Source organism: Pipra filicauda, unplaced genomic scaffold, assembly GCF_003945595.2.
Source record: "Pipra filicauda isolate LSUMZ 115617 unplaced genomic scaffold, ASM394559v2 scaffold157_size4220110_pilon, whole genome shotgun sequence".
Lineage (NCBI taxonomy): Eukaryota > Metazoa > Chordata > Aves > Passeriformes > Pipridae > Pipra > Pipra filicauda.
This window is the reverse complement of record NW_024104073.1, coordinates 4,201,629-4,219,898: the sequence shown is the minus strand read 5'-3', so window position 1 is coordinate 4,219,898 and position 18,270 is coordinate 4,201,629. Positions and strand designations below refer to the sequence as shown.

Here is an 18,270-nt window from a genome sequence, read left to right as displayed (position 1 = left end):
AAAGTAAAAAAAAACAAACAAAACCACAAACACCACCCCAAACAAAACAAACAACCAAAAAATCCCCCAATCGACACAACAAAACCAAAATAAATTAAAAATCCACCATCTCAAGCCCCCACTATCTAGCAGTTTTTAAATCTGTATCAATTGGAAAGAGCAATCTGATGGCCTGTACAGCAATCTGTAACATTTGGGTTCTTCCATAGGTTCTGCAATTACACTCATGAACTACTGTGAAACTTCTCTGAGCAATATCCTGACCAATTGTGTATTATCAGTTCATTTAATTGTGTATTTCAATGACAGACCTACATTGCATTAGAATATTTTCTAGTCTAACATAGCCAACAAGTAACTGAGCTGATGGCAGCTTTGAGGTCACAGAATTTATTTCTTACCTGCCAAATGATCATGAAAAGATAGATTCCAGCCACTCTCTGAAATGATGACTTTGGGTCAAACCAGCGGACATAGGTCCAGCTGGCTGGGGTGAACTGCAATACAGCTCTTTTGATTTTCCCTGTGGTTGTGTGAATGTCCCTAGAAAAACAGAATGGCTGGAGTAAATACAAGGAATATGCAAGGGGAAAAAAAAGCAACAGCCGTGTTACTGATGTTTTGGAACAACTGTACTTTTTTGATGGAGAGCAGAGACCTTGACAGACACGACTATGTACAAGGGTGAATTAAGGAACTACCTACTAAGCATTTCAGTCAGGGTGCTATTCTGCTCTAAAAGCCCACCCTTCTCTATCCTCAGTCACTAACTAACTACAAAACATTTATCATCCTCTCCACAAAGGAAAGATACAAGGATTGCAATTCTGCAACCCCCTTGGAAAATCTAGAGGATATTTCTTCCTAGTCTATGCTGCCACTACTGTTATCCCAAAGACTCCTTGTGCTAGAGCTCACTGACATCAATCCTTCAAGAATCTGTCAGATTCATTATTCATCCATTGTATAAAGGGCTGGCTCCACACGTTTAAAAATTATGATACAGATTTTACTACACTTCCAGTACATATAGCCCCTGCTGTTCTGATATAAGATACATGTGGGCCTCCTGGAGAGGTGCGATAGCACTGTTAAAAGCTAGAAATCTATTAAATTCCAATTAGAAAGGGGATTTTAATGGAGGCTCATCTGACATATGTATTACTGGTTGGTTCTTGCTTTTGATAACATTGATTCAGATGAGCAACAGCATCCAAAGGACAGGGAATCTAAGAAAAACTCAGAGCTTCTTTTTAAGAAGGAAGACTAGTAAGGGCTAGAAGTCAGTTTTCACCCTGTTATTTCTCTGGCCCTTCTGAACAAAAAAAGAGACTCAGATTTCATATTTCTGATATTTGTGTTCTTTTAGGCTAGAGAGACCTTGAGTGAGAGAGTATCTTCTAAATTTTAAGATCTACATTTATTCAATGAAAGAAAGAGAAAAATAAATTAAAAGGGCCCAAGCAAAAGCTTCTAATTTTATGCAGCACTTTCATATTAAAGATCAAAAAATCTACTCATGCATTTAAAAGAATGTGAGGAAAAATCATTCCACAAAGACAATAAAGACTAGTTGTGCCATAGATATTCTGCTGTTTAAACTTTCAGTGAACTCTAAAAACAGAAGGATCATCGGCTCTAATGGAAATGAAGGAAAACTGAATTGAGACTAAAGGCTGGATGGTGCTTAGAGCAATTAACAAATTTGTGAGCAAGAAAAGAAAATCGGTACAGAAATTCACATGGTGTACAAATTTGGAAGTCAAGATTTGAGCTCGTTTTCCATCTCTCGAGGCAATTCATTGTACTCGATCTGTTTCATCTATACCATTGCTAATGTGCAGATAACCATGCTTGCTACCAACTGGCTGGGAAGAAGGCTGGAGAGATGTTAAAAACTATGGAAGAAACCATGTGGACAGCTAGGAACTGACACTTACTAGGTCACAATCTGTTGCCCTTTTACACAACAAATACCTCTTTATTTTGCAATTACTCCATTTATTTCAGAGGGTCAGCAATGGGGTAAGGCAATTCACAGAATAGGTACAATCAGTCTGATGCCTCTTCTACAATTACAACTAGTGCTGACAGATTGCCACACTAATGCATCCTCAAGCTGAGCCCAAATCTAGTTTAAAAAATGTATAATGAGAAAACAAGTACAATTTGTTTTGCTCCCTGCCTTCCTCAAAGTACAAAATTAACTGAAAACACAAATAGCTTTACTACATTATATTTTCCATTGGTATCAATGCTTGTAAGTTAGGACTGCAAAGGAAAATTATATATACAGTCATATTTACAAATATATGCTGTACAGTAGCGTTATGATGAGATTGATATTTAACATTTAAAATAAAATTACAGCCTTGTTAGCACAGGCAGATTGCGTGCTATTTCTATACTACATGTATTTTACTTAAGCAAAGAAGGTGGTCTATTTCCCAAGGAAACAAATTTAACATTATAACATCGAACATAATGTTTATCAAGCTTTAATTTAGACCTACTTGAAGCTTGCCCAGTGATAGGTCCTCATCTCCAAGAAACGACAAACTACCATGCCCAACCAGATGCCACCCCCGTTACAAAGCAGGATGTCCAAAATGACTTGATCCCACCAGCATTCAGCAAAATTAGGCAGAAGGTGCATGAAGAAGAGCTACAGAATACAGCAAAGAGATTCTGGGTGAGGAACAGCACAGAATTCATATAAATTCACTTTTTAAGTACACATTCAAAAATCAGCTTTTCAGTACACAGAATACTTCAGTGACATAAGCCACAACCACTGAAATCTGACAGACATCTTTCCTTTAACTTCAGAAGGCCTTGAACAGAACCACACAAGACATCAGAGGTTTCCTTCTCACGGTTTCCTGTTGGGGCTATGCTGTATATAAGGATATCATGCAGCTCTTGGCCTCTCAAAGATGGTACACAGAACCTTCATAGAAATGCATGAAACAAGCAGAACTACTGCATTTCTTGGAGGAAATAAGGTGGTTTGTGCTTTAAAAGTAAGTTGAAAAGAATCTTTGTTTTACTTTTGCTAAATAGTTTCAAGAAGTATGTTTTCTAAACCAGCAACAGCAGTAAGTGGAATGGATGCACTTGTAACAACAGTCAGTACTTAAAGCATGTTGGTGTTCAGGACTAAATACTTGTTCTTTTTCAAAACCCTATCTTTCATTTATTATTTTCATCTAAATTTAGTGACTCTAAAAGATAAGGAGTTCACCAACATTTCAGACTCTACAAGCTTTGCTGCTAGACTTGATCCAGATTGTGTCAAGAATTTAAGAGGACATTCCACTCTGCCTTCCTGCTTGGTCTCTGCTAAGCACTATAACAATGAAGGCACTTTTATGATGAAGATACTGGAAAACAGGCCAGAAAAAAAACATTATTAGATTGAAGAGCTGACACCACCTAGATATATCAAAACATCTCATGCCTTCAAGATTTCCTCTGGAAAGTGTGCAAATCATTTACCTCTGAAGCAATCTGTTCCTTTCAGAATACTCAACTGAAAATCACTATGAGGCATTAGTAAGGCAATTAAATGTACTTAGAGATACATTTGGTGACTTTACATTACTGATGGAGTGAGGGGAACAACTGGCCAGAGTTAAAATAAGATATAAATATAATTTACCAAGAGCTAGAAATGGATTCAGTGGCTTTCCTTTAAGAGAAAATAATTGTACACTCTATTTTATGAAAAAAATTGCTGCAACCCAAAAAACAGATTAGAAAATTTTAGCTATAGACTGGAAATCAAGACAGCCATGTGTTAAGCAGTCTCTTTGGAACACTCAAGGAGATACTTACAAAACACACAGCAAATTAAAGTATATTCTTACCTCCACAGAAACAGTACAACTTTTGTCAGTCAGTGCACACAGACTCTTTCCATGGAAGATTACTGATATGATTTTATAATAAAGTATCTTTTACTAACAGATGTATAAATAAAATATTGAAAAAGTCAGATGCGGGAAAAGGAACAAGAAGAATGTTTTCTGTATAGAGCAAGAACGAATACTGATCCATTTATAGCACATTACAGTGACTATTATTGGCAATGACAGTTCCTTAGAAAACTCTTGCAAAAGCATATCAAAATCACTTGTTTTACGTTGACAAGGCTATATGAATTTCAACCTGTAAAAAAGAAAACTTGAATTTCTCTTCAGGACCCAGGCAATATAATGTTGTTCATTTCCTGCTGAAGTTTCCCTTTCATGTTTTTAACTAATTTAACCTAAAAGGGACAATAGGCTACAAATCTCAGTCTACGATAACCCAACCAAAGACACCAGAAATTACAGAATGTAAGGCAGCAAAGCCCAGAGCACGGGTGTTAGCCAGATCACCTCTAAGGTGCTAGCTGCTTTCTCAGAATGAGACACCAAGGTCTGCCTGCATCCCAGCTTTAATCCTACAGTATGAAGCACGAGCCAAGTTTCCCATTTCAGAATGGGGAGTCAGCTGTAATCCATAAATGCTAATAGGAGATGCACAGCTAAATCCCTATGTAATTGCCCTGACAACTTCTGTAGGTTTCAAATTACTCTCCTGAATTGTCTAATTCATTAAAAATCCATTCGAGTGGTGATAATATATCCATACGTTGAACCTTATCCAACACATTGTCTGTTCCAATAATCTGCCTTTCAACAAGGGGAAGACACTCCACGTGGTGTCAAATTGAAGACGATGGTTGTGTGATGATCAAATGCACAATAACAGTACAAGTGAAACAAATCCAAATACATTCTTTTCCAGAGCGAAAATATGAATATAATAACTAGAAAAATTATTTTTTTGCGGATGGGTACTTGTGAAATCCCAATCTTAAGTGATTTCAAAATAACTTAGAAAATGGCATACCCTTCAATGCCACAGAACAAAAACGTGTTTTGAAGAGGAACTCATGGCAGCAGTATTTTGAAACCCAGAAGTTTAATTTTAGACAAATAAATCCTTATCTATGTTTCTGAATTATAAAAGCTTTGTCAGATGAGGCAAGCATTCTCAAGACGGCAAGCTTTACAGAAAACTGATTTTAAAGACTAAGTTCAGGTGTTAATCCCCAGTTGCATTTCACTTGTACATTATGCATGACTATACACAATGTGTAATCCTGTTGTATGTGGGGTAAGGGGATCATGACAGTAGACCACAGATATTGCAAAGTGAAAAAGGAGAACACTTGCTCTGAATCAGGAAATATCTGAAGTAGCAAAAGTAGCATGATCTCCCTAACAGCAGAAAAATAAATTATGAATGGCACCAACAGGATGGCCTAGATCTCCCTCCCATTCAAGCAATAATAAGCCACTTACCTAAAACCCAGCTTGCTGTTGTCTACTAATTCAATTGCATCAATTACTCAGCACCTGGTTTATAAGGCTTAAAATGTAAATCTATGCTGAGGACTAGAGAGTCATCCTTCTAGTAACATCCACACTTCCCACAAGAACACATCTCATACATTTGCTTACAATTAAGACGCAAGGGTGGCCTACCTCAGTGAGCTCCCAGGTGATGCTGATAGTCCAGCAGAGCCCATAGCTGCGGATCAGCAAAGCCTTCATAGCCCAGCCCCAGAAATGTCCAAAAGCAAATATATCAAAGTGGCTAAGGATTCTTTCCCAGGTGATAACATGACAGTTCACTGCATACTCCTGTTATGAAAAAAAAACCCAAAAAAACCCAAACCCAACAAAAATACTCAATCAACACACAACTTCAGAAAAACTAGGATGAAGAAACATCTTTCTATTTAGTGCAACAAATCTGAAATTATACGGGTATTAAAATAAGCATTATTTGCTTTCTTGTCCTTCTAAACTCTGCCAGAAAACTTCCAGTATTAAGACTCAGTACCATCACAGTACAGCTCTAATTTAAAGGGAGATACAATAGATCCTGGTGCCTGAAGAAGCATATATTTCTTATGTGATAGAGAAACAGCAAGAACAGTAAAATCAATAACAATAAAACCAGCAACAACAAAACAATAAAACCCTTCTTTGGAGTCTTGATTTGAAATAACTCTCTTTCCCCATTTTGATGTTGTCTGGTATTCAGATGTGGCTCGTCAGTGGCTAATCCTCACCAGTTTGTGATGTAATGTTACTTGTATCAGTGTTTATTTGAGTATCTTTTGTGTATTATTTTCCTCATGAAAGCAATTTTCCAGAACCCATTCATATTGAGGAAGTTCAGTCACAGGCCTGAATTGAAAAAATTTAAAAAAAAATCAAGGGGAGCTTGCAACTGTGTTGTCACAGATGAGTGACAGATTCCTTAAGAATATTAATTAATATTCTAGTCTCCAGTAACAAAGGAAATGGGTTCTCTCAACATGTTGTACAGCAAGTGCAAGAAAACACTGCCCAACAAGAAATAAAATCTGTATGCCATCAGGAGGCTGCAGTTGTGGCATTCTGTTGTGTCACTGGGCATAAACTAACTATTCCTAACAGGAAACACACATTTAAAAACCTCTGGTCTCCAATCCTGCTTAAATATACATTGCCACCTGCAGGTGACAACACGGCACCACTCAACACCGTTAAACCAAGAATTCTCTTTCAGGCCAGAACTATTGCTAATCCCACACAAACGAATCCTGATCAAGCTAAAACGGAGATGTAGAGAAAGGTTTGAATCCAGGCGACCACAAAGAGAAGAATGCACACTGTTACACAAATCCTTCTATCAGCAGGCAGTTAAATCTCACTATAAAACCCTTAATGCTGGTGCTCCCTGAAATGAAAGCACAGTATTGCTTCTTGTGCATGCCTATGCTGCTGGTCCTTCAGAGAAAGGTGCACCACCTGTTCTAAGGATGGCAAACCTGCAGCTTTAGTGCATGTACCCAAAAGAACTGAAATGGGTTCATTTGCCAGCAGGAGAAGCCTGGAGGGCACCACAGAAGGTGCAGGTTCCTAGCTACACCATGATATTTATGACGAGTGAGTACAATGAGGTTACTCCAAAAGTAAGTTTTTTTCCAAGGCTTTTGCTTTTTTGCTTTTATTTGTACTGGGGCTTTTTTCTTCTCTATCTCATCTTTTTGGCTGCAGCTCTGCTAGCCACACAGCAAAATGTGTTGAACTTTCTTTTATACCAAAGTAATTTTGCCGGTTCTGTGCAAGCAATCAAGCTGCAACCTTCATTATAGTTGCACTTTAATTTGCTCCAACTTTAAGTGACAATATCAGGATTGCAAAGTAGCACAGAGTAAGTGTCCGCTGATTGCTACGGTTGGGGAATCTGCTGTACTGTGGTTCTGTGCCAGTAGTAATACTAGTCCTCCCGTGACTTGAATCTATTTCTAACTTAAATGACAGGAGAGCCAGGTGAACCTGACTTACCAACAGACTCCTCGTCTCAGCTCCATCTTGTTGCTCAGCAACATCACTAACACCCATGCTCAGGCTCCATTTAGCCATGTGTCCTCCCACCACCTAGGAGCAAGCTGCCCATGTCATCACCACAGGTCTCCTGCAGAACCGAAAGTCACGGCCCTACTTCACGTGCTGGAGTTGCACAATCTGTACTGCTGATCGGCAATGCCTGAAGCATCCCGTTTTCCAGGTAAGGAGCCTGCCTATCACTATCAATTCATTAATGTAAGCTTACTGCATTGTAAATATTTCCACTTCTGATTATGTGTTACAGTTTGCAGCCACTGCTGATGAGGTGCTGTGCAGTGGTTGGCACATGCAGTAAATTGCTCTGTGTGAAAGACAACCAGAGTATTTCCTTGCTCACGAGGCATGAACCCTATAAGACTATACAACAGGTGATCATGGTGGCCAGATGCACAAACCCAAGGGCAAGGGAGCATGCTGGTCAGGTGGTGAGCAGTAATTTGATGGAATAGTGAGGATTGCCTCCCCATGCAGTAACCCTCTTCTTCTTGGTGCCCAACTGCTCACACTGTCTTCTGCCTGCCTCCCAACGTAACTCACATACTTCTCCCAGGCCTCCTTTTACAACCTCAGCTCCCTGTGCTAGTGTCCCCACCTGAGGGGGAATGTTCTCTGTAAGGAAAACTTTTCGCAAGCTGCTCAATAGGCAGAAGAACAAGCCTGGCTTTCCATGTCACTCCATACTAAGGTCTATGGAAGTAATTTCCCAATGGTAACAGCATCAGTGCTCAGCTGAGTGACTGGAAGGCAGCAGAATCCTGCAGTTGTTGTACCTGCATTTCCACATACTCTGTAGCATGCCAGTCATGTACTAAGCTCAGAGCAACAAGGCAAGACCCAAGTTCTCTGAGTGCAGCACTGCAGCAGCAATGATCTGGGACACACACACCATAGAGGCTTCATTTAGGTACAACCTTGCTAAGTCTGTTTTCAGTATCCAGGCTCATATCTATTACTTAAAGGAATCCAAAGTCACTTCACACATATCCCATTTCAAATTGCACACTCATCTAAAGAGCTGCATTAGAAAAAAAAAAGTTTTTTTTCACATTAGTTAATTTCAATGTAAATAAACAGTAGGTGACACAAAGGGCTCGTTGACTCTGTCAAGTATAGGCACAAACTTGCATTGCTGATGCCAGCAAATTCAGATTTATCCCTTTCCACTCAGGTAAAATATGCCTGAAGTAGCCAAAATGTACAATAAGTGCCATGGATACATACCATAATATCTGCTTCCCTTGTGGCATATCGAAGATTAGGATCCAGCCAGTACATCACTGCTTTTACCTGCTCAAAGTTAAGGAAGAGCACGAACACCAGGAACAGAAAATAGAGCACACTGAGACCTGCAAAAAGACTCAGCTTTAAAATCATGTTCACTCACAAACCTCCTTGGAACATAGAGAGTCCAAAAAGCTGCTTTCAAACTTGCTCTACATGTGCCCAGTTTGCACAGATGAGTTTCTATAAAGCAGCTACATGCAAAAAAGCTGAAGAGACAAGTCAGATCTCTGAGCACTCAGCCCTTCATATCACCTCCTGGGAGAAGTGATACAATATATGCTCCACTGCATGAACCTAATCAAAACAAAATCAGTCTAATCAGTTTAGACACGTAGTACAAGTCTGTAATCAGGAAGCTCTTTAGTAAGAGATACATTAGGATCCACGATTGGATTAGCTCTGCCTCTTTGCTTTAAGTATTCTTGGTCTCAACTAATGCATGTCTAATGCCTATATGCAGATTTCAACACAAAGATCAATTTAATCATGCCATCTGGCAATTCTGAGCTGTGCTGGCAATAAAAAGTAATTATAAATATAAACTAATGCATGTTTGAGTTACTTTTGTGAGCTGGAAAATTCACTGCTTGAAGCTTTTAAAGATAAATATGATTATTTATTTTCTCACCATTATAAATTATTAAACACTTCCACTTGGGAGTACCAGTTCTCTCCTCCCAAAGCCTGAATATGGATTTTTTTTTTAAAAGAAAAACTTGTTACAAGTTGAGTCCTGGTTACAGACCTGTGGGTAGATGAAGCTGTTGTTGGGAGCATATCTTTACAATATTCACAGGTTCACCAATATCCAAGAGCACATTTGGAAGAGGCATATAAACACTATTTCCACAGTCTCGAACTTACTCGTATCCTGCAGCTTTGTCATGAAAGGCAGAAAGATTAATGCAAATAAACTTAGTATCTGCCATCCAAAATAAACTACAGCAATTCTAAAATGGTATTTTAAACTATAACCAGAATTCATGTGTTAATAATCCCCACTTCATGCTAGAAAGCAACTTTTGTTCAAGTACTCACAAACAGTCCTCTGCAGTCCCTCCTAAAAATACATCAGATAAACAAGTGTCACACTGCTGCAAGAAGCACAGCCTACAGGTGAGGGTGCATCTCGAAATGTGGAGGACACACTACTCCTTCCTTTTACCTACTGAACAGGTCTGAGAACTGAAGCGTGGCTAAATGAACCATGCCAGAAGAAGCAGAATTGAACATGGAAAATGTTGCTCTTGGTTTTGTGTGCAGCTTTTTTCCAAAAGTACAAGGGCTCAAGCTCTGACAGCATCAACATTGAGAATGACCTTTTCCTTTACATTTGCTGGAACCACAAATGAGCAGTAGGACCTGAGTTTCCCAAACTTCCAAGAAGCAGGATTCTTTAACAAGTACTGTCTAGTCAGCAATACCCTCTCAGTGTCAACAGATGAGTAATCAGCTACTTTGAGAGGCTACTTATTTTTAGCTATACAAGGAGAGAGAAACATTCAGTATCCTTAAAAATAAACAGATCAGCTTTTAAATCAGATGTGCCTAATTCTCTGCAAATATGCAGTCTAGGATATGCTCTGTGAACCATGAATTATTTAAAAATTAAACTCCTTATGGTTTTGCTGTGTAATTCAGGTATTTAAGGAGCAGGATTTCACTTTGTTAGTTCTGTAGTTAATAGAACTATCTTCCAAACTACGAATGTGACTGATATTTACAGGAACTTTTAATGAAATTATAAGTTAAGAATATGAATATATATGTTACAAATATTAATAAAGATATGTTAAGCTATACAATGACACGATTTAATAAGCATATAAAGTAAGAGCATATTTTGCCAATAATGAAAAGCAGCACCCTACTCGATTGGATTTAGAAGTCAGATAGTATATGCAGTAGCTATAAAAATGCCAAACCTTTCTGGGGTTGGAAGAGATGGCAGTAGGAAAGGTGTGGGGGAAGGAGATTAGGAAGCACAAACACAACAGGATTAAAACAGTATCAGAATGAATGATCTCTTTTTAATGATTCAGTTTACACCATCCTGACACGCAGTAACTACAATGACATTCCCAAACACAACTATGAATAGATTTTAAGCAACTGCTCAGATGCAGGAGAAGCTTCATAGAGGCTTGATCCACAATTATGTTTCGTGATAATTCCATTTTATCAGAAAATGGCAGATCCTGCAGAAGCAGTGAAAGTCAAAAACATATCTTAAACTTACCAAAAACCATCCTCCATATTGCAGGATGAGGACGCGTAAAGGGTCCTGTGGACAGTAAAACCAAAAGCTTATTAGAAGCCAGTCAATAAGAACCACAAAATTTATCTTTTAGTATATCTCATCTGAGGATTTGGTATGAGCACAGATCAGTTTTCCATCAAACTATGAAATACACCCGAAAGTTGGGGCAGCTACGTTAAAAAAAAAAAGTAATAGCAGATTTTGGAGTGCAAAAAGGACACTGCCAACTAGTAGCGTGTAGACAAAATCTTCCACTATTTTTATAGAGTTGTTTTCAAAACAGTAGAATGCTGTTTGTTCAGCAGACACCACATCTCAAGTGTCACCTGGGGATCTCCTGACCTGGTTTCTAGACTACAGGTCACACATAACTTGCTCCCAATTAAGTAAAAAAAAACCAATTTCTGTGTGTTACCAAAGATACATGGTGCGGAGCCTTCAGACCAACATGAAGTGTTACCAAAGAGGCCTCCTGAAGCTTCCAAACTGAGTATCATAGATATCTGACAAGAAGTAAAATACCTATGCTCCTTACCAGTGTCCATATTCCTTACTTTAGAGCCAGTGATCAAACTGATTTATTAGATTAAAAACCTCTCAGTTAATAGGAAGAGCAGAGAAGGTAAGTCTGATGAAACTGGAAAAACTCTAAATATGAAACGTACATTTAGGTAGTAAGAAGTGGCTGAAAAATATTTTCAACACACACTGAGGACTGCTTACCACTGTATGCACAAAGCTCATTTTTCCCTGGCATTCAGTTTTTCAGAGAATACTTAGTGAAAAGTGTGGATTAAGGATTTTTAACATATGGAAAAAACACAGCCACCTCTGAAGTAAAAAGCTGCCCTGACCACAATCGGTTTCTCCCTGAACGCTGCCAATCGTGAGATAGTTTAGACTTGACACAAGAATCGTGATTCTGCTGACAGCAATAATGAAAATAATAATAATAAAAAAAAACAAAAACAAAACCAAAAACATGCAAATCAGGTAGAAGCATTTCTTCCACAGAATTGACACACAAACTTGTTTACCTTTTTTGCACTTTCTGCTCCTCACACAACTACCAAAACTTTTGTCCAACTTAACTTTCTACTGAGCAACCGTGGTTTTGCATTTTAATATGACTTAGACCATTTCTTTCACTACCTTCTGGTAAGGTGCTGTATGTAAGGTGTTGTCTCTGAGAATTTTCAGAATGACACTTCTGTTAAAACACTGAGGCAGAGTCCTTTTAGACATTATTTAAGGGTCTGTTAGCATCATTACTTAGCAATCTGAGCTGCAACTGCACATCTGCAAATAGGACACCAGTTCTTAGAACCTGACTTCCCTGTTAAACACAGGCAAGCTATAAATAACACATTTTACTGTTATCTCTGCTCAGTATGACTGCAAAACATTTTTAGACTTAACATAAAGAAATTCAAAAGAGTAAAGAAAAAGTACATTGAAAATTGGTATTTAAATAAAAATCAAAATATAGTGGCAATAAAGAGAAATTCACATGTAAAAAAAAGTGAAGTACAAACTGTGTAAACCTTACTCACCATTAGGAAAAGCTAGAACACTGATGATTAGAAAGAAGAAAATCACAGAGAGGATACCCCTCCAAATATTATCCTCTGGTACAGAATCATCCCTAAAGAGACAGACAACAGTGGTCAAGTACATTATGAGGATGAAGCCAGAAGGCTCTGAGGATATATTATTCAAATAAAGACTACATGGAAATTAAATATAAAAAATATGCATGCTGATTATATAACAGTTAAGATAGTAACTCCACTGAATGATTTTCACACTACACTTCTGGGTGTTCCTTTCTTACAAGAGAGTTAAATATTTAATCAACACATGGAAGCCATAAGCATTGTTAGAAGTTTATGTAGAAGCAATGACTAAATTTAACACAAGGTGAGAAAATCTTCCTGCTTTAATGTTCACAGAACATCATCACAAGTACTTTTACACAGCAAACAGACCTAAACTAAAATCTCTGGAAGCCTGGATGCAATTCCTAGGTTTCTCTCTGCTGTTTTGGTGGTACTCGCAATTCATTTCCCTTTGCTATTCCCAATGCCAAATGCCTGAGGTGAGTGCAGAGAGGGCAAAAATAACGACTATAATCAGCCTTTGGAAATAATGAATATACAGCTTAGAATCTGTAACAGAGACATAGCAAAACTTAATAGAGCCAAGGAAAAATATTAATTTGTTTCTAGATCTGTTAAGCCAAAGCTCTGAACAAAATAGCTGGTATTATCTCTGCTACTGTCATATTACGGCCAGAGGACAGACTTAAGAATTCAGTTTGGAATGCCAAGGCAAACTTGACTAAGCTCTTCTTTTTTAGGCAGGTAGAATATGGTGTATAGCAGCAAGATTAACCCTCACCCAAGTCTTCTAACCAGCAGAAAGCTTCTGGGATACTTCAGTAATACAAACAGAAACAAACTTCATAGTATAACTTCATACTTGTCTATCATAGTATGAACAATTACCATTTCATAATGTATCATCCACTACAACTGAAGTTAAAGTTTTACTATCTGGGTAATTTTCATGTATTTAGGATTAGTTTATCTATTTAACTACATTCCTTTACTTATTCCCAACATGCTAATAAAAAATTCCCAGCAAACTTTAGAGGGACAAAGCTCTTCCTGGCAGATTATCTGTCAAATTTCTGGATGATTCAGTAAAGAACCCATGACAGCATAAATGCTGTCCACATTAGATATTTGCTGTGGTAGAAAATATTTCTCACTTAGCCAAATTATTTCTCTTTTGCTCAAAACTGAACCTTAAGAGCTCCAGAGCAGGCTTTCATCACTGTGAGGCATTTAAGCACTGTGTCAGGCAGGCAAAATACATTAAACATGAATGGTTTCTCTGCAGGCCTTTGGGACTCCCCACAGCATTTTTTTTTAAATCAGTTGAGTCCAGATTTACCAGTCATTTTTGAGCAGCCATGCTGCATAGGATGACACTTTACACCAGCTATAAACTCCAGGTTCCAGAGCTTAACTGTGGCTCCCCTAGCAATCCCAAGAGCCTCATGCCATCCAGTGCACTTCCTAGCCAGCGTCTCAGGCTCTGATGGCTCAGACAGCAAAACCATATTCCTCTTTTAACGCAGGCAAATAACACACACAAATGTGCTGTCATGGCTGCCACCAAGAGGATGAATATCTATTTTTTAAGAGAGAACAAATAATGAGAGTCACATAACATCAATTCATCATGGCCAAGAAAGAAGTGACACTGTGATCGCATCACTTAATTGTTGCACAACTGAGATGACTCACCTTTGCGTATCAGGATTCTTAGTACTACTCAGCTTCAGGAAAGCTGTCCAAGTCATATTGGCACTACCCCCAAAATCACCAAAGATGTTGTATGCAGTGTTAAACTGTGTTTCATTCCAAGTGGGTGGCAAAGGCATTTCAGTTTGGCTTGCAGATACATTTCAAAAGGGACAGACATCCAATCTCCTTGCCAGAAGCAGGTAAGAACAGGTGAGAGCAAGAAACTCACTGCTGTGCACTAGTTAGTATAGTGTTTGCCTGAAAAAACTATTTTGAGGAATGCCAAAAGGAAAGACACAATTACGATGAGCTGCAATCGGGAAAATGTGCTAAATCATCTCCTCATTTAGCCCCATAAATGTTGAAGCTGATTTTGAAATATAAGCATTCATGCAGTAAAAACAAGGTTTCTAATGCTTGTGTGGGAGGACAGATGAGAATTCTCTCAATTTTAACCCACTTTACCATGGCATATTTCAATTCTGTGACTTTTTAGAGAAGAAGTAATAAAAAATAAAGCACATAATCTTTCTCTCTCTTCTGCTCTTCTTGAGAGCACTACATCACACTTGCACATTACATCATAAAGAAAAAGAAAAAAAGGATATTCAACTGAGTTAAAAATAGTTAGGACACTAAATTTGGAATGGGGGCAGAGGTGGGGGAGAAATCTTCCATAAACTCAAGCAAATCTAAATGGACAATAATACAGTTTAATCAATTCCATTAAATAAGGTACATGAAAGACAACAGCCCTACATCCTCATAGGTCTTACTCCTGCTTCCACAAACCCTTGAAACTTCATGGGAGCACCTACTAATCTGTCACCTTTCTCAGTCCTATTGTTGTATCCCACAAAATATCCCCTCCAGCACTCACCTGCCCTCCTGCTGGTTGCCTCTGGGCTCAGAGAAGGCCACATCACTCTCTCTAGGGTAGAGGAGGACAGGGAAGGCTACAGCCACTCCATGCCTCTGCTCCAAGGTGCAGAGTAGAAGCAAGGGAGCCTGTGTCTGGCTCATTCAGCAGGAAATAACCAAGGCAGCTGTAGCCATTGTCAGAACCACTAGAAGGATGTGCTTTAAAGAACAGAACACCCTCTATTCCCCACTTCGTTCAAGTGAAATGAAACACACATTTCTTTTCCTAAATTATTATTATCATTATTGCTACCTGAAAATTACTGCTATCTGAAGTTCAGCTTCACCCTTATCTGTCAGCTCAAAGATAGTATCAGCTGCTCTCAGTGATCCGAAGGGAAACTCCACATTTTGGCTTAGTATATACAAGGGAAAAGCATTTTTCAAGTTTCTCTGACACAAAAGAAGTACAGAAGTGACAAGAAAGACTTTAAGGGAAGCAAATTTCCTCTGATGAAGTTCCTGAAAAAACAAATTTTACTTAACAACATCAGTATGAATTTATCATAGAAAATCCCCTGCTTAATAAATTGACCAGGAGAGCTACAGAATAACTGCCAGCACAGGAGAAGCAAAGAATCACTTGTGACACCTTAGTGGGAAGTCTACAGTGCCTTGCATTCAGGAGGTGGAAAAATGAACACAGTCACTGGAGACTCAAGGCAATAAGCTGATGGAAGCAGAACGACCAGACCTAGGAGCACACACTGTAGGCACGTAAGGAAATATCTCCCCTCCCCCAGTTTCTCAAAGACTGCATACAATTTGGGTACTGTCCCAAATAAGGCATGGAGGCAGCACTCTGATTTAGGAAACTCCTACAATAGTTGGAATCAGCAAAAGGGGGATAAGGGAGAAAACAAAATCTGAGTAGCTTCCACAACCTGAGAAGAGGAGAAACAGAGAAGACATAAAGAGAAATCAACTGACATTTAAACACAGGAAGTGAGGCAAAGTGAAACAGAGGGAAGCAAATGAAACCGAAGAAGCTGGAGTTAGAAAGCTAACAAAACAAATGGAATGAAGAGCTAGCAGTACTCTTGAAAAAATGCAACATCCCAGAAGCAAAGCAGTATTATTTGGGACTAGAAAACACCATAGTTCTGAAATCGCTCTTGGCTCGTCCTCTGCTTGAAAGAATTGGCAAAATTCCTTCCCCAAAGGTGAGCCATCGGTTCCATTAATCCTTCAGAATTATGTCTTGATGAGAATATCTTATTAACTCACAAGTTTGACCTAAATTGGCCCTTTGGAAGGAAAAATGATCTGGTGAGGAGAGAAAGGACAAGAGGAGCACTTGTAGCAAGGTCTGTAATTAAATATGGTAGCAAAGCACAGAAACATGTCTCTGATTTAGAAGTTAAGAAGGGATCCAAGTAGAACAAGGGATGTGTTCAAAAATATCTTCCTTGGGGCTATGCATAAGATGAAACAAGAAAAGGCACTCCTCAGACCATTTGCAGTTACACTATTTTACATTTCCTTATGCTTCTGTCTCAGCTCAAGCCAGCCTTCGCCATTATTTCCACAGCTAATAAAAACTATACATTTGGATTCTTAGAATGAAATACAAGATTATACACTGAACTGTACATGAGGCCTAGGGATAAATCCTGATTTTCTTACATCTAATGGTAAGTTTAAGCAACAAGGCCATTGAAATCCGCAACTGTGTGCACACAATGCCACAAAAGTTTAAATGAGCCCCAAACATGATGCACTACTCAGTCAAAACCTCCCAGGGATCACTGTTTCCCTACAGACTGCACAATTTACTCTAAAGGAGGATTGAGCAATCCTCTTCACAACCCCATTCAGTAGGAGGCAATAACAAGTATGTACAACTTAGAAAAACATTCAGGATACTCATCAGACTGCACTGCTATACCCTTTGCTTTCAAACAAGGCTCCTAAAAAAGACTGTGTCCGTTCCTAGCAGCATTGCCATGAATGACTGCAGGGGCGATGCCCACAGAGCTTTCCCTGTAGTGTGCAAAGGATGTGGCTAATCCTATCGGTGCCACGGCCTAAGCCGACCTGTGACTGGCCGCAGACAGTGCTGTGTAGAAATGATGCTACACAACACTCCCGTCTACTGCACGCTTGTAGATCATCTGCTTGAGTGATGTCACTGCTGGGCCGCTTGATAGCCCAGTAAAAGCCATTTTTGGCAACTACTTGAAATGCATTTTAATAAAGACTTCAACAGAGAGCCTCGAAACTATCACCAAGTTCCCAGGAACTGCAGTGGGGAGGACAGCAGCTCTGGGAAGGAGGAGAGGATGCCCGCTCTCCAAACATGGGCCTCCCGCGCACGGGGCTCCGGCACACCGGGCCCAGGACCGCCCGGCGGGAACGGCCCGGCTCTGGCCCTGCCGACAGCCTGGCCCCGGCAGGGACCGCGCTGCCCGTGCCCGCCCTGGGGCCGGGCACGGACCCTCCCCATCCCTGACCCGGGAATCCCCTTCGGCTGTGGGCCGCCAGCACCGGGGGCGGGGAGGGGGATCGTCGTGGCGGCCGCGCACCTGGTGAAGGCGAAGGCCATGAGGCTGAGGATGGTGAAGCTGAGGAGGGTGATGGTGTGCGGCCGGTAGAAGAACTCAAGCGTGATGTCCTCCACCTGCTGCTCGTTGATCATGCGGAAGTGCAGGCGGTAGTTCACGTCGTTCTTGCTCAGGGTCCGGCTCCCCACGCACGACGCCATCTCGCCCCCTCTTCTCCCCTCGTCTCAGCGCAGCTCGGGTTGTCCCGGGGCGGGGCAGGGCAGGGCGGCGCGGCCCGAGCCCGGCTGCCCGACCGCGCCGCGTCCCCCTGCGGGAGCCGAGCGGGGCCGAGCGGGGCAGCGCCGCTCCTGCCGCGCTGAGGGGAACGCGAGGCGAGGCGAGGCAAGGCAGGGCAGGGGAGGGGAGAGGAGGAACTCGCCGGGCCGCGCCCACGCGCGAGGGAAGGACGAAGGCAGCGCCGGAGGGGGAGAGGTGGAGCCACACCGCCCCCTTTGAGCAAGCGGTGGGAAGCACTCTGGTGCCTGTATGTT

At 40.3% G+C, this 18,270-nt stretch overlaps 1 protein-coding gene across 1 annotated transcript; it reads right to left on the bottom strand.

Moving 5' to 3' along the window:
- Nucleotides 1-343: 343 nt before the first annotated feature.
- PTDSS1 (phosphatidylserine synthase 1) lies at nt 344-18,215 on the bottom strand (the record flags this gene model as incomplete). Its single annotated transcript, XM_039379126.1, has 7 exons — nt 17,762-18,215; nt 12,555-12,646; nt 10,981-11,025; nt 8,679-8,803; nt 5,538-5,696; nt 2,514-2,665; nt 344-543 (listed from the first exon to the last, which is right to left on the bottom strand). Coding segments are annotated over exons 1-7 (952 nt in total), but the record flags the coding sequence as incomplete, so codon positions are not given.
- Nucleotides 18,216-18,270: the final 55 nt, after the last annotated feature.